The sequence below is a fragment of the Stegodyphus dumicola genome, chromosome 6, assembly GCF_044657685.1.
Source record: "Stegodyphus dumicola isolate Sdum_Otavi_A_Nest chromosome 6, ASM4465768v1".
Lineage (NCBI taxonomy): Eukaryota > Metazoa > Arthropoda > Arachnida > Araneae > Eresidae > Stegodyphus > Stegodyphus dumicola.
The window spans coordinates 22,283,554-22,308,005 of NC_140773.1; the positions used below are offsets into that span (position 1 = coordinate 22,283,554).

General features: G+C 29.7%; 1 protein-coding gene across 3 annotated transcripts in view; it reads right to left on the bottom strand.

Moving 5' to 3' along the window:
* Positions 1 to 24,452, bottom strand: part of Pat1 (Protein interacting with APP tail-1) — a 55,210-nt gene continuing 30,758 nt past the window's right edge. For all 3 annotated transcript variants that reach the window (XM_035374189.2, XM_085818169.1, XM_085818168.1), the window contains 6 exons: positions 23,588 to 23,693; positions 23,378 to 23,502; positions 18,098 to 18,183; positions 13,599 to 13,789; positions 6,287 to 6,452; positions 1 to 586 (listed from right to left, as the gene is read on the bottom strand). In XM_035374189.2, the coding sequence (XP_035230080.1) occupies positions 348 to 586; positions 6,287 to 6,452; positions 13,599 to 13,789; positions 18,098 to 18,183; positions 23,378 to 23,502; positions 23,588 to 23,693 (913 nt within the window). In that variant the 3' untranslated portion in view covers positions 1 to 347. The remainder of the gene's footprint in view (positions 587 to 6,286; positions 6,453 to 13,598; positions 13,790 to 18,097; positions 18,184 to 23,377; positions 23,503 to 23,587; positions 23,694 to 24,452) is intronic.

The following is a 24,452-nucleotide window of genomic DNA, read 5'->3' on the forward strand; positions in this document are numbered from 1 at the left end:
TCATTTTCAAACAATTCTGTATTTATTCAACAATTTTGTACAATACTGCAGCTAAATTATAATCATATAAGAAAATTCCTACTATATACAGTGGCCTAAAAAAAGCCATTCACTAAAACTTCTGCTCAATACACATTTAATGAAACATTCCCCTTATGTGAAAATGAGATCCTCAAAAATTTACATATATATCACCGGATCCACATATATATCACATAACATACATCCCTGGAATTACCACATATGGAGAATGCTTTTTTGATGTTCAACTCTTATTCCAGAATACAGGTTGATATATATATCACCAGAATTCCCATACAGGGAAGGACTATTTGATTGTTCAGCTCTTAATCCATACTAATAATGTTTGCCAGAATAGCTTCAGGAGCAACTGGGTCTACGTCAACAGTCCATGGGCAGAATTCTTTTTCAGCTTCCACTGTTTTGTCTCTAAGAAGTTTCCAATTGTGCATAATTGAATGCACTTTCAACACTTTTTCAGTATCATGCTGCACTCCATATATTCTTAAGAGTCCTCGATAATCATATTCCAGTCCACTATAACCTTTGCCAAATAATTTGAGACCTGTTATAATAGATGGGAAAAAACAAATAAATAGATTTTCTTTTAAAGGCAGTAAAATATTTTAAACATGCTGCTATAAAATATTTACAATGAGCTTCAATTATGTGCATTCTAATACAAATGTTTTTAAAAAAAAAAAAGACCGGAAAGCTTTAATGATATTACTACACATTAAAATGTCAATTATTTAATCATTTGTTTGTCCCACTAGAGTAATTTTACTCTAAACTATACCACAATCTCTTTTTGCCTCTCCTTTTAGTCCAAAAGATGCTAAAGTCTCGAAATGAGGTTTTTGTGCCGACTCAGTATAAATGCATCATTTCACTTTTCATTCAAGTCTGTTGCCATTTGAAAAAATGTACGATATTTACCTTCAAGCTGACAAACTAAGCTATCTGAAAGCAACAGACACAGTTTTTAAGAATATTTGTTTCTTACTTCTGAACTGGATTGGTTTAAATAATAAAAATGTATTTAATTCATGATCTAATTAAAATATTCAATATTTGCATAACATGATGTTATATATATATATATATATTTATTATTTATTTCATATTTTGTAAAACTTAAAAAATTTTTTTATAAATAAACTTTATGATCTGAAAGCAAGCAATGGCAATACTGTAGAGAGTAAAACATTTATCTCCAGCATGCAAGATTGTCTATCAGAAATTCTAAAGATATGCAGAATTTAAATATTTTGTGATTTTGCTGTTGAACTGAATTTTTTGTAGCATAAGTAAGAAGAACGTAATACGAGGGCCATCCAGGAAGTAGATTACGTTTCCGTCTGTGTCCGCTAGGGGCGGGGCTAGCGCGGCCATCTTGGGGTCAGAGCGTTGTGCAGCTCAGTCTGCATCTAGCCGTGCTAGTGAGAGGTTCGTGCTGTGCTCCGTTCAGATACTGTGACGGTTTGAAATGTCTGCGTTAAATGAAAATCCCGCGAGCTGCGAGGTGCGCTCAGTAATAAGGTTTCTGACTGCAAAAAACTGTAAACCGATAGAAATCTATCGGCAGCTTCGTGAAGTGTATGGGGACAACATTATCACTGAAGGTGGAGTGCGTCAGTGGGTCATAAGATTTCAAAATGGCCGAACTAATGTTCACGACGAAGATCAAAGTGGGAGACCCAGCATAGTGACCGCCAAACTTCTCGAAAAAGTCGATGCTAAAGTCCGTGAAAATCGAAATTTCACAATAACGGAACTTTCTTTGAGTTTTCCACAAATTTCGCGAAGTTTGTTGCACGAAATCATCAGCAAAAAGCTTGGTTACCACAAGTTTTGTGCAAGATGGATTCCAAAAATCTTGACAGAGGACCACAAAAATCAGCGAATGGCTGCAGCGTTGAACTTTTTGGACGCTTACCATAAGGATGGTGACTCTTTACTCGATCGCATCGTTACTGGTGACGAAACATGGGTGAAACATGTGAACTGTGAAACGAAATTGCAATCAATGCAGTGGGGGCACACAAGTTCTCCCCAAAAACCCAAGAAATGCATGCAAACAATGTCGGCAAGGAAGATGATGGCGACTGTTTTTTGGGACAGAAAAGGTGTAATTTTGGTGGACTTCCTGGAAAGAGGCACTACAATAAACTCTCAAAGGTATTGCCAAACTCTCCAAAAACTCAGAAGAGCAATTCAAAACAAGCGCAGAGGAATGTTGAGCTCTAAGATCTTGTTGATTCACGACAACGCCCGGCCCCACACGGCAAATGTCACTCGTAAAGTTCTTGAATCTTTTAAGTGGGAGTTGTTTCCTCATCCGCCGTACAGTCCCGACCTGGCACGGAGCGACTTCCACCTATTCCCAGCAATGAAGAAGTGGCTGGCTATGCAGCGTTTTGATGACGACGCACAGCTGCAAGAAGAGGTAACGAAGTGGTTGAAGGCGCAGGCGGCCGAATTTTTCGATGAAGGAATTTCCAAGCTCGTACATCGCTACGATAAATGCCTTAATTTGTATGGTGACTATGTAGAAAAGTAGTATTTGAGTGTGGCTTTCATCTGTATATAATAAAATTTGTTTCCTATACTTTGTTTATTTTTTTATTCCAAAATGTAATCTACTTTCTGGATAGCCCTCATATTTAATAAATAAAGTTAACACATAAAAAGACAAACAAAATTTTTTGTTTGCCATCTTACTCAGAAAATTGAATACTGATATGGTGAACTGAGAAAAAGACAGAGACAAATAGAAAAATGTATGCCAACACTTAACACTGCATCAAGAATTCTAAACATATACTAAATTCTAAAAAAGCTACAATATATTTTGACACAAGGGTAAAGAATCAAAACAGACATTTCTGACACATTTTTCAATTTTAATAATTTAATACTCAAATCCTATTTGGTGGATAAAAGATAATATTGTTCAAAACTAAAAAAAGATTTCACAGAAGCAATTTCCATATTACAAGAGATTTCTACAAGTTAAAATTAATTTTTCTGCTGACTTTTAATTCAACTCAATAGCATTACATGCATATGAATAAGAAAAAGCCCTCTCCGATCCATTAGCAAATTAAGAAAAAATAAACTAACATTACATATACAATTAAGAAAATATGAACTGTAAAATTAAATAAACATCTACAACTCAAAATTATAAAAAAAATAGAACTAACAAATCTTCTTTCAATAAAAGCCCACAGAAAAAAATCTGATGCGGACACCACATCACTTTCTTGCATGCAATATGAAATTACATGCATTTTTTGCTACATTTCATTTAAATTTATTTCCTCAAATTTAATTAGAGATAGACTTCACATTCAATTAATTCAGTTCTCACTTTGTGGTAGGGCAAAAATACACAAAATATCTTTATTAAAAATTGAAAAATATAGAAAAAAATAAAACACCAAATACAGTTAAAACAATTAAAAGACAATTTTTACAGTTGAAATTAGAATTTCTATGCAAAAACAAGCAATTCAGTCAGCAGGCAATAAAGCAAATTTTTTGGTGTACAAAACTTAAAGTTTACTTTTGGTCTCACTCGGCAAAAAAACACTAAAGGTGCAGAAAATAACTTAATTCACTATTCTGCTATGCTTCAAATGTAAACAAATATGGCTGCTATGGTAAACAAAAATTACATTTAGCCTCACTTAAACAACTTTTAAATAGTTGATAATTCTACAAGTACCGCATGCAGATTAACTAAAGGCATAAAAACCTTACTCGGAATATAAGAACAACCTAATTCAATCATTTTTAAAGCAAAAAATGCACAATTTACCAACATATAAGAATGAAAAAAAAAAAAAAAAAAAGAGCTCACAAAGCCAAGTTACAGAGTGGGTGTACTTTTGGTACAACCAATTGCAACCAAAAAGGGAGGTGCAGAACTACATTTTATAGCAGTCCCCTATAAAAAATTTGAATGTTCCAAGGCCCTTTATTTTTGAGTTATGCGAGATACATACTTACATATGCATTTACAGATATCATGAAAAAATCTCTTCTGAATCCATTTTAAATCAATTTTGTAATCCATTTCAGGGGGGAAAAAAAAGAGTCCTTTATGCTATCCTTATGTACAGATATCATACAAAAACATCGTTAAATTGCATTCAATAGCAGTCAAAATGGATATTTTCGTTAAAATATTATACTCAGAAATTTTTGTGATTAAATTCTTCTTTTACTTCATATAAGTGAAAAGGTTCTCTCAAGTTAAAATCAAAGAGCTAACTCATCAAATTACCGCTGACCTTCAGAAAAACACCTGCAAAATTCCTTAGTTTATAACTAAACATAACCCCCCTGGGAGGAAGGAAAAAACTACGAAATGAACACAGCTATGCAGCCACTTTTCTGTTATGAATGGGCTCACTGAAGAAAATTCTGCAGTGAAACAGCAAAAACAGTGATACAATTGTCAGTCTGGTGTTTAAGTGATCCCACTCTGAGCACACCAAATGTTTGTTGCTCGATTTTAAGCAAAATTTCAAGGTAAAATTTTTTAATTAATATGGAATAAAGAAATCAGCATACAATAAAGAAAATAACACAGACATTTCTTCTCAAACAATTCTTTTATATTAAAAAAAAAAAAAAAAATCGGGAAGATTTCTTTGAAAAATGAGGGTCTTTAAAAACTAGACGTGGCTGATATGTATGGACTGGTTTCTGTTGTGTTGCCATCTAGTATTAATAAAGATTATTAAAAGTAACCAACAGTAACCCATAAAGCCTTTTCCATTCAATTTTTCTGTGTATACGCAGGGAACTTTTTGGGTGTGCCCAGCGTGGGCACACTATACCATACAGTTAATGAAGATGGGTCTGCCCAGCGTGGGCACACTATACCCCCATACAGTTAATGAAGAAAATTATTCTCATATATAAGAAATGCTGAAATATCATCCAGACATTCCCTGTTATGAAATGAGATTGAAATCTTTATGCAATTTTTTTTTTTGCACTATTGTTCTCCCCATGTACACATCAATCTAGTTTCGCCTTAAAAAAAAATTCTGAAAGCTTTCAGATTTTACATTATGCCCAAAGGGGTATTTTTTTTAACGTTTCGTGTGTTACCTTTATTTATTAAATATCACGTTCCTCACACTTAAACCGTAAAATTCAATTCAACGGCAATATCATAAAACTATTTTTAAATGAGTATAGCTTTAGATTTTTCGATACACAGTCTCACGTGCTGCAGATAAAAATGTCCCCCCCCCAGCACAGTGTTACCATTGCTTGCTTTGAAATCATTGAGCTTGTTAATCAAAAATTCCTTAAACTGTTACAAAATATGAAATCGATCATAAAACAAATTCCAAATTAAGGCTTCCAGATGCCCATATTCGGTGGAGGACTACATTATTCAAAATTGGATGGCTCTAGGTATCATTGTTTTATGCCAATGTGAGAAATATACATACATTTATGCAGATTCTTCATGATTTAATTTCTTTAAATACAACACAGGGCAATAATATTTGGTGGCAACAATTTAAAAAGTGAACCGACATTTATAGTGAATCAATGCAAAATGTCAAAACAAAATAAATAACACTTCTGGGCTAATGCTCTTTGAGCTAACAAAAAAAGAAAGAATTGCAGAAATTTGGCACTGCACATACTATTGTTCTCTCCATGTACACAAAAACCCTTTTTCACTCTTTAAAAAAAAAAAAAAAAAATCCCAGAGAATTGCACAAATTTCAAGTAAGTACAATTTCATGGAATGTGATTTTTTGCATTCTCTATTCTTGGATAAAATGCTTTCGTTTTCATCAGCTGCAAAACTCCTCAGTCCCATTACAATTCTTCACACACACACATATACATACCCCCCAAGATATTCAATTGCAAACACAAGCATTAATTAGAAAAATGGAAGTTGAATCTGGAGGTAGAAATATGCACATGTGGAATGCAAGAAATATTTCAGATTAAAAAGAAATGAGTTATTCAGAAACAATAACATGGTCAACAAAAAACATTCAATTTGATTTATTGAAAATTTAACAAACACCTGACAAATTTAAATAAAAAAAAAAATAACAGCATTTTAAACAATTTACCTTACATAAACAAATTATAATATTTTATTTCATTAATCCAGATTTTGAAGGGGAAAGAAAACTGTGATTAACAAAGTAAATCCTCATAAATTGAAAGAATTTTTGTGTTTATCTTGAACACAAAATATACAAGAACTGACCTATATTAATTGATTTCCAGAATAGTACTTCAGCTTCAGAATATAGTTCCATATCATAAGTATACAGGGAAGCTAAATGTGCCATGGATACTGCTACTTCATGATCATCAGGCCCCAAAATAGCTTCTTTAATAGCAATGGCTCTCAACTGCAGGGCTTGAGAATCCTGTAATTGAATGAAATAAAACATAAATATTTTCTTGAGAGAAGGAGTTAAACTAGGCCATTTACTTTATTGTTAAAATAATGAAAAATAAAGATTGACTGATTAAGATTAAAATAAACTATATTCAATACAAAAATATACTTTCATATGAACTTGCACACAAATTAATATTAGCAGTAGGGGGAAAAAAACTGAATTACATTTTGTATACAAAGTCCTCACCAATGTTGAAAGTAATTCTGTGCTAAAAAAATTTCAATAACCACACTTTTTGTATACATATTTATCTTGATAGAAAGAAAATTGAAAATGCTCATGAGACATTTCTATGATACTGGTCCTCTGAGTGACATGTTACTCTGGACGTAATAGGAAAGAGCTGTTTTAAAAAGCAGTAATTGGCAGGATTTGCATGGTTAATTAATTTTTATAACTAATAACTAACTAAATACATTTTTATACCTGGTTCACCACGATTATAAAATTTTGCCAATTTGTATTGGTCTAATGATTGTAGTGCCACGTAATGTTAGTGGCGAGAACTCAGTATTCTCCAAAAAGTGATAAGCACTCTCTCGGCCCACACTGAGTCACTTTTCCTCTGCTTGGTCTAAGCGGCAGTTAATTTTTTTAATTAAATTGTAATCCGTACTCACTACTTTGCCCATTTAAGTGCCATTATTATGTGTTAAAGAGCATAAATGCCACTCAAAGTTCAAGAAGCACAGAGATATGGATATATGCAGAACTAAAAATTTTAATGCACATATTGTCTAGTGGGTGAAGGTTTGAATCTTGATGTGATTTTTTTTTCAAAATCCAATTTAGATTTCTTGTATTTAATGATAAAACAATTTTTTGTGGATTTTTTGCATATATTTTTGGTTAACAAATGAATAACAGAATATTTGCACATAGAAATTAAAGTATATTTAAGAGCAACCAATGAAAAAAAATCACAAATATAACAAACAAATGGAAATTTGAAAAAAAAAAAAAAAAAAAAAAAAAAAAAAAAAAGAAATGTATCAGTTATCTATGGCTGAACTTCATTTTTGTACCATCATTCTGAGAATAAAACAGATCTTTAAGTACAATTCATTATTATTAAACATGGTTATAAAACAAACTCGAGGGAAAAAAAATCCGGTTCATAAAATTTATCAAATTTTTAATGAAATTTTGCATTAAGTTGCAAAATTTCTTGAAAAACTTTTATATTTTATACTTATAACAGCCCTACATATTTTAGAGAAAATTAGTGACATTTTACTTAAGTTTTACTAACAGTCAGCTTTATGCTTACGGGGGTTCTCAACCGGTGGTGTGCGTACCACTAGTGGTATGCAAAGAAGTAAAGTATTTTTAACTATTAAATTCAAAAATTAAAACCCCAACATCCTGATTGAGTTTTTTCTATAACACTCGTAAATTTATGAGATCTGAGCTTTGTTCAAGAGTGGTGGTGGTGGTGGCAGTACTTTGTAGTGGTGGTAATAAATGTTTTCAATTTTTGTTTAGATGGTATGCGCTAGTCAAAAGGTTGAGAACTGCTGTTCTACCTCATTGTTTACTAGCCCAGTTCAGAGGTTTATGCATTTAGATGTCAAGTGGCATAGGTTAAAATGAGAAATACAATTATAATGGCAATGATTCATAACAGAAGCTTGGTTGTTGCTATCACTGCTGCTTGCCTAGAAGGACAGAGAGCCGCTGACAATGTTGGCACAGTTAGTCAGTGTTAAAAGTTACTTGTGTTTTATCCATCTAAATAGTGTCATAGCTTTGCATACAATTGCCGGAGTTATAACCTAGTTAATATCTGTATCCAATAAGCAGTTGAAGTCCTAGAGGTGATAAATTATTTTGTATTATTTTAAGTCTCATTAGCTGTAAAGAATAAAGCTTTAGGTTAAGTTTTACAATTTTGTGTTGTATCTTGCATCTACAGTTAGGAATTAAGATATGACAACTTGCTTTAAAAAGTACAGATAACTTCTGAGGGTAGGCTGTTAATTACAAATAATTCAATTACGTAGTTAACTCTTAGTTATTATAGATTTAAAATATTACTATTTTTTTTTTTAATTTAAAAGAAATAGTCATTCAAAAGGCTCTAATAAACTCACAATCTATGAGCATTTTATAGTTTAAAAATAATGGTTTAGGACAATTATACATTAAAAGCTACATAACATGCACACTTTGTAGCAACAATATACACTAAAATATTTATTTGTGTTTTTAATTTAAACATTTTATAGATGTTTCAGCTAATTTATATCAATTTCCTTCTCTTAAGCACCTTTTCTAAGTTTGTTTTCTCAATAAATAAATTCATGTTCTCACTAGTCTTTGCCAAATATCTTAATTTGTTAATATTTCAACAATATACCTTTGAAGAACAATTTTCTTTCCCTTTATGCAATCAGTATCTTCTTTAGTGTTTCCTCTTCATTTTAGAATTTCCAGATTTGATTTCAGATGTCTTATTTTAAGAAATAGCATGTATTTAGAATGAATAGAAGAAACTGCTAATTTTATTTTATTTTTAATAATATGTGTATTGAGAATAACTATGAACTGATGACATATGTTAAGGATTGGTGCCAGAGCCAATCTTGCAGAATTTTTAGAATACAGCTATACACCGAGCAACAAATTTTAGAGATGGTAAAATATTTAGAATTTAGGATAGGCACTGGGCAGCAGAAGGTAGGCACACAGATATTTCACCAAGGGGAAAAATGCCTAGTGCCAACCCTATGCAGAGTATACTGACAGACAAAGATGGAACTGTCAATTTCTGTATTAATAGAAAAATTCCTTTATACAGATACAGGTCTATGTGGCAAGTTTATAACCGTTTTTGCAATTTTTCATGCTTGTATCTACGACAAGAAGCGCAAATAAAGGAAAAATTAGCACGCTAAGCAGCAGACATCTAGTATCAAAAGTAAAAAATTCAAATAATTCTGTTTTCATTGTTGTTCCACAAATTGTACAAAATATAAAAAATTCTTCACAATGATCTTGTAAAACATATCAACACGTTAATACCATGAACCATTTTTCATTTTGTCATATTTTTTTGGAATCTTTTGGAATTGCATGTCTATAAATTTCACCTTCAAATCCCTCGAAACTTTCTGCAGTACAAGGTCCAAATCTGAAAGAAAAATCATCAATACCAACTCTTTAGGAGCAAAAAGATTGAAGACTATTTTTTGGGGGAGGAGACAGAAAAGAAAAGTGTAAAGTGAATTTTACACAGAAAACTAATACATGTTTGAATGTTCTCATATAATTACACTTAAAAAAAAAAAAAAAAAAAAAACTTTTACCATGAAAAAATATAAAAGAAGACAAATCAAATGAATTTTAAAATAATTACAGTAGCTTTTATGCTTTCACTAAGAAATGTTTTGAAAACAGTGCTTTACTGCATTTATTATCTTATTTATTTTTCAGAATCAAAATATTTCAAAATGGAAAGCAGTGTCACCTTAAAAAATGACAGTGAAAATAATTTTTTTTTACAATCATATTATTTATTAAATACCATTTAAAAATATTATCACTATTTCAATGATATTTTCAATGTTTAAAAAAATAAAGAAAATCTTAAAATTGTCAAAATTTGGTTAGCATCTAAATTTAGCAATGCAGAACAAAAGCATTCATATTACAGAATGGGAAAAGTTGTTTTTGATGTAATATTTTATAAACTCTTCATTCAGGGAAAAAAATGTTTATGTTTGATCATAGTAGGAACTTGAGTATCACACTGATTATTTTAGAACAAATTGAAATGATAACTTATCAAATACATATATGTTAATGAAACACAAAAAAATATTCCTTCAAAATCTTAATTCAGTCAGAGTGAGTCGCAAAAAACAGAAATGTCAGATGAGTAAAATTACAGCCCTTCTGCCAATTTTGGCTGAAATTTTAGGAATCGAAAAATCAAAACATTTCAACAAATAAGCAATAATTTATTTTAATTTTTCCAACGAATGAGTAATTTTCGATTAGCATGCCATTGATGTGTCATGAGTAGATCTTAGATGAACACTGAAAATTGTTAAAGATCATTAATTAAAAATGGTATAGTTCAAAAGTTCAAATCACAGCAAGTGCATACATACAAATAAAATAAATACACGAAAAATGAAAAACAAATCTGAAAGCTTTCAGATTTTATATTATGCCTAAAAGTGCATTTTTTCCCTTTCATTTACACATACATGTTTCAAAAGCATTTGGGCTAAAGTTCCTAAAAGGATTAAAAGCATTTAAAAACAACATATCTTTAGAATTTCCAATAGACAGTCTCACTCGCTGGAGATAAAAATGTTTCTTCCCTCCCATACAAAGTTGCCATTGCTCACTTTGAAATCATTGGGTTTGTTAATCAAAAATTCGTTAAACTTTTACAAAATATTAAATAAACAAAAAATTAAATTCCAAATTTGGGCTTTCAGGTGCCCATATTCAGGTGGAGTATTATGTTATTCAAAATTTGATGGCTCTACTTACTGTCGTTTTTTCGAAATGCGAAAAACATACATTCATGCATATTCTTCATTATTCAATTTCTCTAATTTCCTCATGTGTGTCGTCAACTACAGCGCTAATCCTGCGGATTCTTGCTACAGCATAAACAAGGTGATAATATTTGGTGACAACAAATTGAAAAGTAAATGCTCATTTATAGTGAACCAATGCAAAATGCTGTTTTGAGACTAATAACCATTCTCTGTTAAAATACACAATTTTTTAAAAATAAAATAAACTTTTATTTAAAACTCATAAAATCATTAATGAAAGGAGAAAAATAACTTATCATAAGGATTTGTGAAAACAGCACAGTCAATAATTTTCTTTATACAAAATTCCACAATTTTATATTACGAATAATAAAAAGCACCCCTGATAAATTTATGATAAATTTATTACTTATGATATTTTGATTTTGTTATTTAGGTGCTCATACCTTTATTATTTGCGTTATAAAATTGTAGGTGAATTTTGTAAAGATAATTATTAAATCTGTTGTCCAATTAAACTTTGTAATAAATTATTTTTCTCCAAAATGGTTTTGTGAGTTTTAAATAAAAGCATATTATATATATATTAAAAAAAGTTTTTAATTTTTTTTTAAAGTCTCAATGACATGTTAAAATTCAAACCATTCAACTGAAAAATAATTCTTAAACAATGAATACTCATTCTTTTACTTCCAACTATTCTGTTATGTCAAATGGTAAAAAAATTCTACAAATTTTGCAAAAAAATCAGAAATTTCATTAAATCTCATAGAAACTTTATTTAAGGAAAAAAAAAAATTTTTTTTTTTCATTCCACCCAATGTTGCATACATAACAAAACAAAGAGAGTGTATGTAAAATTTCAATTCAATAGCTTATTTAGAAAGTTTAAAAATGGAGATAAAGTTTTGTCCATAGCAATAAAACACCATGGGCGAGTTAAATAAGAGTTTTTAAAAACAAGGTTATATTTTAAAATGAAATTGAATTACAAATAAATTATGAATTATATTTATATATATATATAATCGAAATAGAAATTGAAAAGCTAACAAATAACGTGACGTAAGACCTATTTGGTCTTAAAAATTTTTTGCACAAAATGCTGCAAAAATATTATATATATATATATTTTAAAAATTTCATACAAATATCATTTAGAACATTTTTTCCACTCTACCTGATGGTACAAACAGTCAAAATACAGTAGGTGCAACACCTAAGCTGATCATGTTTGTCCAAAATCATTTTGATAACATTAACCAAACAATAGCATTAAGTGTTAAGAAAATTATCCTTGAGAATCTCAATGGAATATAGCTAATTTAATAGAAATATAACAAGAAACATATACATATCTAATTTCAAAGCATTTTAAATATGTGAATAGGAGATTAATATCTGATTGGCTGTATGCTATGCAAAATTTCATTCGTGAATTATTCACATTCATAACGTTCCCGGAAATTATTTCATAGATACAACTTCACAACCATATTCTTCACTGTCAATGTAAATAATGTTTTCTGCTTTCTTCCATCAACTAAACCAGCCATTTGTTGTTACAAAATTACATTACCTCATTTCTATGGTTAATTCTTTGGCTTTATACTGCATCTTTTTCAAGAACATTTATAAACCAAATCTTCAGTGTTTTTCTCAATTGTATAATCTTTTCTGCCATGAATCCACTTTATGTTTTCATTTCAGTTTTGCTTTGATTTGAAAATGAAAGCTTCATGTTTTTTTTTTTTTTTTTTTTTTTTTTTTTATAGTTGGAATTTTTGACAAGGTTACTCTATCCTTCAAATCATTACGGCTTTTCTTAGATTCTATGAAAAATGATTAAACACTATAAAAAATGAGCATTTACTAAAACAAATCACCCATAAAAATGTTAAAGCTGAAAACAAACAATTTTGGTATGAAAAACTAATGCAATCCAGAGTTCAATTTCATTAAACTGGCCAGTCTAACCGATCTTTCTGAAACTTGGAAAAAGGTTCCATAATGCATACTTTCCTTAAACCAAAATCAAGCTACATGGCGAAATATCTCTGTCCTTTGGCAATTTCTGCACTTTATTTAGCGGTTTCATCTTTTATTCAACAACTTTATTTCAGTTAAAAAAACCATTCTATATTATATCAATAACATTAACCAGCCTGTTGATCACTAAGCAATGCTTCTTCCATGTTTTTGTATACAAATGGGTGGGATTTCAACATTTCAATAACAATATATCAAAAACATTAACCATGATCACATTAAGTGGCATCTGCTGTACCCTTTATACAAGTAAATCATGGTTATGACAAATATAGTATGAGAGGGTGCATTTTAAAACTAATACTTGACTTTTTAAGCTGACAACAAATAGCAAATAACATTTGCATTTGACATTCACTATGGAAATTTCTACAAAGGAATACAATGAACTAAAAGAAAGAAAGAAAAAAAAAAAAATATCATTCATGGAAACTATTTAAAATTAAATAATGAGTAAATAAGTTAATATAAATCAAGTAATGAATGATAAATGTACTTATGAATAATTAAGTAATAAGCATAACAAAGTAAATTAACAGCCAACCTTATATTTTTTCATTGACTGGTAGAGTCTTCCAAGATTCGCATAATGACGAGCAGTTAACACATTCATTTCTCCAAAATATTCTTGGACTAGATGAAGGGCACAGAGATGAAGATCTTCAGCTTCATAAAAAAGACACTGCTGAACTACTTTGTCATTACTATCCAATGCGATCTCTTCAATGATTAGAGCTACAAATCAAAATATAATAGTAATTCATTATTTTCAAATTCAATTTGTTAAACTGAATAAGGAATACTAACAATATAAAAAGATTTTCAGAGATAAGGAATTTTTAATATACTAAGTAACATATTGTTCAGAGAGATCTAAATTAAAATTTTAAAATCAATAAAATAACACATTTTTTATTAGAAACAAGCAACAAATTATAGAAACTATGAAATTAATATTAAAACAATTTTTCCAATAATAAAACAGGTATTAAGATCCTACAAATAAAGTTTGATATTTAAAAGAAGAATGAACAATTTAAACTTTATATATTTTGAAAAAGGTACTTTAGTGTTCACTATTCAAATTTTATGGGGGGGGGACAGAAATTGTTGGCATTCTACTTGAAGTATTTGCTATATGTTTTTAAAAACAAATGACCTAATTAAAAAAATGCAGCTACATATCGGAAAATTAAACCTTCTTGTTATTCAATAAATGCAAAAATGTCTAGTATCTATATTTACATTTTATGTATTTATAAAAGAATTACACCATAACAATTCCCTTTGTTATTCTCAACACTGCTTTAAACATGTAATTTTATGTTTTCGAATTTCTGGGGATTTATTTTAGACAAATTATCATTAGTGGTTAGTTTACAAAATGTTGGTATTTTTTTTGTTATGCACCTGCTACACATTTTGGCACCTGTAAACCGAACCCAGACACACACTGAGAGTCAAAGATAGTGCTATCTGGGCTATTGTTGTGTGTGTGAGCATATATCTATAAACTATTCTTGCACCTAGAAATTTTTACAACTAAAAAACCCCATGAAACTGCATGGCAGGTGCATAATGGATAGGTACCAAAATGTTTCATGCATTAAACTGGAATGTGAATACAAAATTAAATTGAATTTTCTTTTTTTTTTTTATTTTTACAATATTTTATGACTTAAATTTTTAATAAAATAGTAATTAATTAATAAATTCCTAATTGAATTACAGGCTTTGAAGACTTTAATCTGAAGCTTATATATATATATAATTTAAAATTAAAACTACACTCGAAGTAAATTCAAATATCACATTTAGTATGGCAAAGTAGAAAAAGAATAAATTGGTATAAAAAAACTGCAAATAAACAATTACTGCATATATTGACATAAGTGAAAAACTTAAATAAAATAACCCTGTAGCAAATTTAAATTATAATTTAAAAGCAAAAACAAAACAATTCCAAAATTACCAGAAAAACCTGTGCAAAAACAAAACTTGAATAAATATTCACTCCCAAAACTCAAGAAATGAGGAAAACATAAATGAAAAATAATATAAAAACAAATGGATTTTACATTTTCCAGAACACTTTCATCAACAGCTGGTGCCTCGAGAATTGTAAAAGAAAATTAATTAGCCTGTTTCTGAGCTAACAACTGCACAACTCAGAAATTTAATATTTAGAAAAGAATTTTAATCAGGAAAAAAAAAAAAAAAACAAATCGCGCAATTAATAGCACAATCCTTACAGAATGGAATCCAAGAGCACTTGGCTTAAACATTTGATAGCACAATCCTTACAGAATGGAATCTGAGAGCACTTGGCTTAAACTATAAAATGAATGAATGAATAAATAAATTATAAAATATGTAAAGTGAAAAACAGAAAAAAAGAATGTAGTATAAAGAATAAATTAAAAACTTTAATAAGAATGTGTCCGCAAACAAAAAAACAAAAACAAAAACAAAAACAAAAAAAAAAACCTGTAATATGGAGTAACACAAGCAAAATCGGACAACAGAACAGTCAACGATAAATCATAAAACTAAACTTTTGTTAAAGAGAACATAAACAGTAATTGCATAATTAATGAACAAAATTTTTAATTTTTATTGAGAAAAATGTGAAAATTAACCAGAAAAGGAAAGCTTTGAATTATAAATTTAAAAATTAAATAGTAAACAGAACAAAAAAAGTCTATAAAAATAATTGGTACTATTTCGTTTTCAGGACTGTAAAAAATCGCCAAACTATTGTTGATGCGGAAACCCTAACGCAAGAAAGGAAATATAATAGTAAATAACTATCTAAGATTATTGTTTTAATTTAGATGAAAGGTTAATTTCATATAATACTTTTTTATTATTATAATTTATATAAAAAGGCTAAACAAACTGAATGGAAGCATAAGAGTAAATAACTATTTCAGATCATTATTATAATTTATATCAAAAAAGGCTAAACATAACTGAATGGATTCCTGCACAGCTATTTCGCTACCGAGTTATTGCTGAAGCATAATTTGATCTCGTTGGTTGTTCAAACATAATTTTCTATAATGAATGATGCCTATTCTTTGAAAAAATTCTATTGCAGACTTTTCGTCACTGGGCAATTTCAAAATTGTTAAATCCATAGCGTTATCAGAAAAGGATTTAAAAATCAAACTAGTATTTCAATGGCATCTTAAGAAATATAGAACTATCTAAAATTATGCAATTTGAAATCAGCGCATACGCTAGATTTGGCGCTTTTGCGAATACATTGTCAGTGCAATTTTTTTACGGTCAGTGATTGTTGATAGCAATTGGTAGTTGTGGACAGTATTTTAATTCATAAAAGTCAAGTTGAGAAACTTAACAACATTTATTTTCTTTCAATAATAATAATGATGCTTAAACAGGCAAAGAGTGAGTAAGGAACAATTAACAATTGATTGCCGCTTTGTTCGGGCAGAGGAGTGGAGACTCGGTGTGGACCGAGTGCATCCCTATCGCTTACTGATTAGCACTGGGCTCTTGCCATTAACATTACGTAGCGCTGCAAGCATTAAGCCAGTACAAATAGACATAAATATTCTAACCGAGACGGAACATAGTGATTTTTGCTTAAAAAAATGAAATGTTTTTCAGGAAGGAGTGCAAACCTTTTCAAAAGTGTCCCCTTTCTTTATTTGGGTCAATCTCTATTACAAAATCAGACAATTCCTGTACTTTTTTTAACAATTCATTTAACTTCTTTAAAGGTTCTTTATCTTCTTTACTATTGTTGCTTTCAGCTGGTGTAATTAAGATAATCTAATTCTTCATTTGTCATTTCCAGACCAATGACTATGGGTTCTTTTCATCCATTATTTAGCATCAATCATAAAACAAATTTGTATATTTTAAATGTTTTTTATTCACTGTAATAGTTCTTAAGATTAAAAAAAAAAAAAAAAAAAAAAAAAAAAAAAAACATTCAGAGCATTCTGCATGATTTCGCTGCTTTTCTGTGCATCTCGCTGTCGCTGGCATTTTCGCTCACCATTTAACTTCTTGTACATTAAAGTCAAGTCATTCTCAACTAATTCTTTGATTTCTCCTCCTTCCACATTTGAAAATTCTTTAGCACCAATGCAATTTGTGTGAGATTCTTGACTTTGTTTTCAATCGCTAGGCATCCTTTAAAATTGCTGACAACTTCTGGCCAATGCTGATGCCAGCAAGCATTCGTTGATGAATTCATTTGTTTCCATGCGAGTTTAATCATTTCTATGCAGTGTTTTATGTTCAGTTGCTTCCAAAATGCCATTAGCGTGCTGTGCTTTATTTGCAGACATGTAAACATGCTTGACATAACAGGCTTTGAATGTTTTCATGGCTCCTTGGGTCACTGGGAGGAATAAAACTTCTACATCTGGATGCAATGTTGTACGGGCTTCAGTACCATGTCCTGGAGTGCTATTAAGAATTAAGATAACTTTACAGCTCTACTAAGTAATGTTTGACTTTTTTAATGAATAAATTTTCAAACCAGTCATTAAACAGGAATATTGCAACATACCACGTATAACTGAAATTCTTGAAGAGAATAAAGATAATAACTACACAAAATCGCGTTCTGCAAGTTTAGACATAAACAATGCTAAGAACACCTTTTACAGTGTTAAGAAGTGAAAAGAGAAATAATTCTCTCATAATGTAGCAAAGAAGTTTTGCTATTTCCACATAAAATCTCAGACAATGTAATGAAACTTATTTCAACTTTCTTATTTAAACATTGTACTCTAATCTGAAAAGTGGGCGGCAACATTGCTTTCTGCCATTTTTCCACTATCCAAGATTCAAGCACAAAAATGTTTTTGTCAAGCATAAGAAAAAAAAGGCCTGAGTAAATAATGCATAAAAGCAAAGAAGGCTAACAAGCAAATTTACAGTCTGTTTCCTTTACATCATCTGAAAATCAAATAATCATTGCAAATATAAGCACAAACCTAGTCACCCCATTCTCTTTATATATAATATCTGATTGCAAATTAATTACATGCAAAGACGCACCTTTGACCCTTTTTGGTGAAGCCCATAGAAGATGATCAGCATTTAGAAGATTTGCTTTAATTTGCAAAGCTTTATCCACATGATCTCTATGGAAGGAAAAAATAAGTATTACTCTTAATTAAAAAGTAATCAATTGTTCACAGCCACTAAAAAATAAGGCATTCATCAAGCAATATTATAGAAATAACAGTCGTTAATATAATTTGAGAAAAAAAACCTGATTGCCTTCCTATTTTATTATGGTCATGAAGATTTCATTTATTTATTATAAAGTGGAATAATAATTAATAATCAGATTTTATTAGCCTATCAGTCAGTTAACAGTAATACCCTGCACATAAACAACTATAGAAAGAAACTCAGAATATAATTTTAGATTTTTACAACAGACTACTTATGATTACAACAATTTATATTTTTTGGAAATTGAATGCATTGTTGCAAGATCTGACCTGATGCTGATTCTTAAATGCCAGTTATAAATACTAATCATACTTGTAGATGAAGTATTTATTTTAAAGATGTTTAATGTCCTTAATGAATTGAAGCAAATGCCTGAAATCTTTATGACCATAATAAAAAGATCAATCTAATATTGTTGTTATCTTTAAAATTTAAAGAAATTACAATTTTATTTCTAATATAATATATGTTATATTGAATCTGATATGAATTTAAAACTATTAATCTTGAATATTATTAGTACAATAAATTTAATATATATAGCTCTCAATAAACTTCATAAGTGATTCTTATAAAATCATTTTTTTAAACGCAAATACCCTATTAAATAAAGAGATTATTTTAATATTCTTTCCCACTAAAAGTAAATAACCACAGACTTTATTAACATGAATAAACCATGTCCATGTGTAGCAAAGGATTATTAATCCATTAATTAATGCGCACTAAAATTCTTCCATTAAGCTGAATCAATTTTTTCGAAGGGAACCCACTCTGTTGGACAACAAAGTTTATAAAATCAATTAAAAAATAAGTGGTTAAATTTTTATTTAGAATCTAAATATTTAACCAAGTTTTTTTTTTCTTTCTATAAAAACATTGCAACAGGTGAACATATTGTCCAGTATCTAATTATCAGCATATATTTGAAAGTCATTTACCAGACACAGCCAATGAAAAATTTTGGAGTTCACTTTTGTACCCTATTTTTCAATACGAAGTTTAAATGCCATTAAGAACATCAGAAAATTTTCAAAACATTCTGTAAACAGTAAAATAAATATTTAAATTGAAATACACCTGTTCCTGGGCATAATAAATGCATTCTTAAAGAATCCATTGCAGAAAAAAATAAAATGCAGTAAATCTGACACAAAGGTGAAAACTCATCGTTTTTTCTTCTCTTCCCCCTTAGCGTTTTCTACTTGTAACATTCACTTATCATTTACATTCCATATTTACCTCTTCTTCATATGCATATAAAGAAAAATATTCTTTTTTAATGCAAATTAAGCCTGCTTTTCTTAATTACCCAATTCATTAAATTCCTTTTCCTCTATTAAATAATATTATAGTATTAGTCTTAGTAATGTTATTAAAGGAAATCAAATAATTCGCAAAATAAAGTAAACTTTTCGGCACTTGGACTCACAATAACAAGAAAATTCATGCAAGGTTTTTTTAAAAAAAGTCATTAACTGAATAATTATGAGTTAAATGTAGGAAAAGACCTAATTCACTCAATCACACTAGCTAATTATCATGCACGTTAGTTCATACAATAATATACTAGTATTTTATTTTTCCTCACAAATGATTCCTCAGATGAAGAAATAACCAATAAAGTTACAGTTACAGATGTGCCCCTCTTAAAACTACATATATATACATTAATATGGAAAAATACAAGGTGTTTGAAAAAGATGGCACACATTTAAGAGGTGTAGAATACACTGAAATTATTATTATTTTTGTCATAAAATACCTAATCAAAAATAAAATATAAATAATATACAATGCTTGCTTACTAGCAAGTGACCGTTCCACAAGCATAAAATTGCTCTTCTGCACGTAAACTATAATTTGCAACTTCAACTTTTGAAGTAGTACAGCAAGATAAAATGGCAAGCCAAGCAGTAATCATTAATGAAGTAAACTAAATATAAAACTGCTAATAAGAACAGTAAGAAATTGCAATAAATATGTGTAGAGTATTTTCAAACTAGTGGTTACCAAATCATTTTCAGTGGCTCCATCACCAGATGCAGGCACTAAAAATGAATGAAGAATCATTAGTTTGAAAATACTTCATGTACTCGTATAATTATTATTCATTACTAAGTATGATACAGGTAGTTGAAAGAATCTCAGGTATGGGAGAGAACAATCTAAGCATAGTAGAAGTTTAGTCACATAGAATAATATATAATGAAAACAGTGGTGCATAGCATCAGTTAGCCCCATTCCATGATGTGGTGAATTTATAAGAGGAACATTTGCATTCACATCATTGCCAGAGAATGCAAATTTTAATTGCTGTAGATTATCTGCCTGTGCAGAAGCAGAGTATAGGCATGTGAATTCTGCCTGTGCAGTAGCAGAGTATAGGATAGCAAGATTTTCTGATAGCTATTCTTCTCATGGATGAAGCCATTTACACAAGTGATAGCATAATGGGCATGATGACAATGCACACATGTGTATTAGTACAAACCTACAAACAATATGTCAACATATAACATCAGCAACCATTCTCCATAGATGGGCAGGAATCTTTCACAACAATATTGCGCTACATTTCATGTTAAAGTCATTCAGTAAGAGAAATATTGGTACTTATGTATTAACGCCACCGCAGAAGTTGCGCTGATGTGCCAATAAAGAGCAATCCTGTTGTTTGAACGCAGTTATCTTTTGGATTCTTTTTTGCTTTGTTCTTTGCTGATTTTGTCCCCCATTTTTTAGTGCTACGAAAATGAGTCTTTGGGATTTGCCAAAGAAGAAGACGTAATTTTTTTTTTTTTTTTTTTTTTTTTCAAGTTTAAGACACTGTTTGATATGGAGAATAAACCAAGCAAGTGTAACTTAGAAAAAACAACTGGTTTGAAGGAAACATAATTCCATTTTGTTCAGCTTTGAGATTCATATACTGCTGGTGTGAGGAGCTGACGTCGATTAAATTTTGTGAAAAACAACTTGATTCATCGGATAAAACTGTTATAGATTGAAACAATTGCATGTGTGAATTATTGTGTTTTTGATATGGAGAATTATTGTGTTTTTGATATGGAGAATTATTGTGTTTTTGATATGGAGAATAAACCAAACAAGAAAGTAGGTGGACCAGATTGTATTGTGGAAATTGATGAAAGTTTGTTTACTAAGCGTAAATATAATTGTGGTTGAGTACTGTATGAACAGTGGGTGTTTGGTGGTATATGTAGAGAAACAAAAGATTCGTTTGTATGTCACTGTTCCTAATAGTGTGTGTGTGTAATTATGGCAAAGCCTCGAGGACTATCCTGTTCCTAATAGAACTGGTTCTACCCTTCTTAATAAAATTATTGAAAACATTGCAGATGGTAGCACAAATTTATTCTGACAGTTGAAAAGATTACCAAACAAATAGACACTCAGTAAGGAAGGAAGGGAAAAGAAGGAATCCTACATGCTAAAGTTAATCATAAATACAATTTTATTGATCCTAATACAGGAGTTCATACACAAACAGTTGAGAGAATGTGGGGCAGTGCTAAATGGAGGAATAAGAGACATAGGGAGACAGCGAGACATCATTTAGAATCTTATTTAGCAGAGTACATATAGTGACAGCATCAGGTCAAAGAAAATAGAAACTGTTTTGAATCTATGTTAAACTCTATATCGGCCCATTTTTCACCGAAATCCGATTGACTACTTTGATTTTATATAAAGTGTTTTGATTTTTGAAGGTGTTTTGATTTTAAATAAAGTGTTTTAATTTATGATTTGTCGCAAAAATTTTAGGTGTAGATTGGCGACACTTAAAAATCGCCAAATCTGCAGCTGCGATGGCATTAATACGTAAGTACCATAATATTATACCTTCTTTCAAGAAAGTCTTGCCATAATTGCTGTAGGATGTTCTAGCAGCCATTTAGCTGCCCATATGGTTCCAACACAATAAGACAAAAATTTGATAAGACAACAATAGCTATCTGGATGTAAATTTCTTTCAGAGCCAGAATATTCAAAAGCATCATCTTCGATTTGATGAAGAACTCTTTTTCCAAAATTTAGGTCACTACTGCAGCTGTGTGACTGGTGTGCTTGAGAAAGGTTTGCCAAAGTAAAAGGCAACTCCTGATTAGCATTCTTATGTTTGCATTTTACTTTTCACCTTCAACATCTTGCATCTTTACATGGTATTTCTAATCATGCATTCTGTGATTTAAAAAAATGAGCTGTTTTGTGTATTCTACCAGTTTTTAAAGTTTGTTCTATCTTTTCTCAAACATTCTGTTATTTAGCAAATCTTTGATTCTCTAATAAGATTCAATCCAGGATAATGACCATAAGGAAATAATCGGGGAAGCTGAAATTCATCACAGCACAGAAAAGATCACTTGGCCATGTTATAAAAAGTTTGAAACTCTGAAAACATACAAATCTCACAATAGACTTTTACGCAGCAAACATAACACATTTCTAAGATTAGCAACAAATCTTACAGACAATGAATGAACAGCTAAAAAATTCAGACTGTACGTAAGATGCTAAATGAATTCTAGAAAATCTAGCTAAAATAAAAGATTAAGAGATCAAGACAGTTTTTTAATTGGTATTAACAAGATAGTTTTAAGTATTATACAGTAATGGGAAAAATTACAACTATTATGTCCTCAAACAAGCAACAAAATATATTCTTTTGTTGAAAGAAACACAGCCTCAAAGAAGATCTGATGACACCCTTCACAATGAAGCATAGATTAGTTTCCCCTAAACAGTTGCCATGAATTGAATCTGAATAATTATCATAAACAGATTAAATTACTACTACTACTAAAAGAACTAGAATACAGGTACAAATGCAAAATTACAATAAAAATTGTCCTAATAAACAGCACATAATTTTTTTTCTTTATTTGCTACATGTATATCAATTCATTACCATCACTATAATAATACATATCACACCTATCTAATTCTTAAAAAACATGTTTGTTTACACACTCCTAATGTTTGAAATAAATCTCTCAAAATGGAACTAAAAGCTGAAATGCAAATTAAAAGACACATTCAATTGGGGATAAAATTTTCTAATTTATACAAACATACCTTGAATTATTAAAATGTCCTGAGCTGTATTCATACACATATAAAGCATATGCTAAATCTTCATGAGCCATTGCCACAAGTATATTTTTTCCACCAAGAATACTAGCTCGCAAATCCAGCGCATTCTACAAAAAAAAATATTTATATTTCAGATAAGAACATACAGACATTTCAAAACAACATGCTTAAGATCATAAAAATATTACTTACTTGGTACACATTCACTGAATGACTAATAGCATCAACATGCAAAAGATAAAAGCCATACACTAGCAAAGTATCAGCCATAACCAGATTTCTCTGACCAAACTGCTCTCTACAAAAAAAGTTAAAAAATTTTAACAATCAAAAGACATTTAAAATAGTCTGATGGATATTCAGAGTACCGAAAATAGTTTGGGATTAATAGTTAAAGATTTATGACTTGAAATTTAAAAACAGTCTGAAATTATTGATAATAACACAGTCCATTCACTTACACACATTTCATTAAATTCTGAGTATATTTATAGTTTAATAAATTTATAATTAAATTTTATAATAATCATTTACTTAATTACATTATTCTGAGTACATTTATACTAAGTTAACAGAGAGGAGTTATAAACTCTCTCTGTTAACTTATATATAACAATGTATAAGTTAACAGAGAGAGATCAAATTCCTTATGTTAAACTTTACTAACAATAAAAGTTTAGAAATTTTGATTTGATTGTTTAGGAACATTTAAAATAGTCTGATGGATATTCAGAGTACTGAAAACAGTTTGGGATTAATAGTTAAAGATTTATGACTTGAAATTTAAAAACAGTCTGAAATTATTGATAACAATAACACAGTCCATTCACTTACACACATTTCATTAAATTCTGAGTATATTTATAGTTTAATAAATTTATAATTAAATAATCATTTACTTAATTATATTATTCTGAGTACATTTATACTAAGTTAACAGAGAGGAGTTATAAACTCTCTCTGTTAACTTATATATAACAATGTATAAGTTAACAGAGAGGAGACCAAATTCCTTATGTTAAACTTTACTAACATTAAAAGTTTAGGAACTTTGATT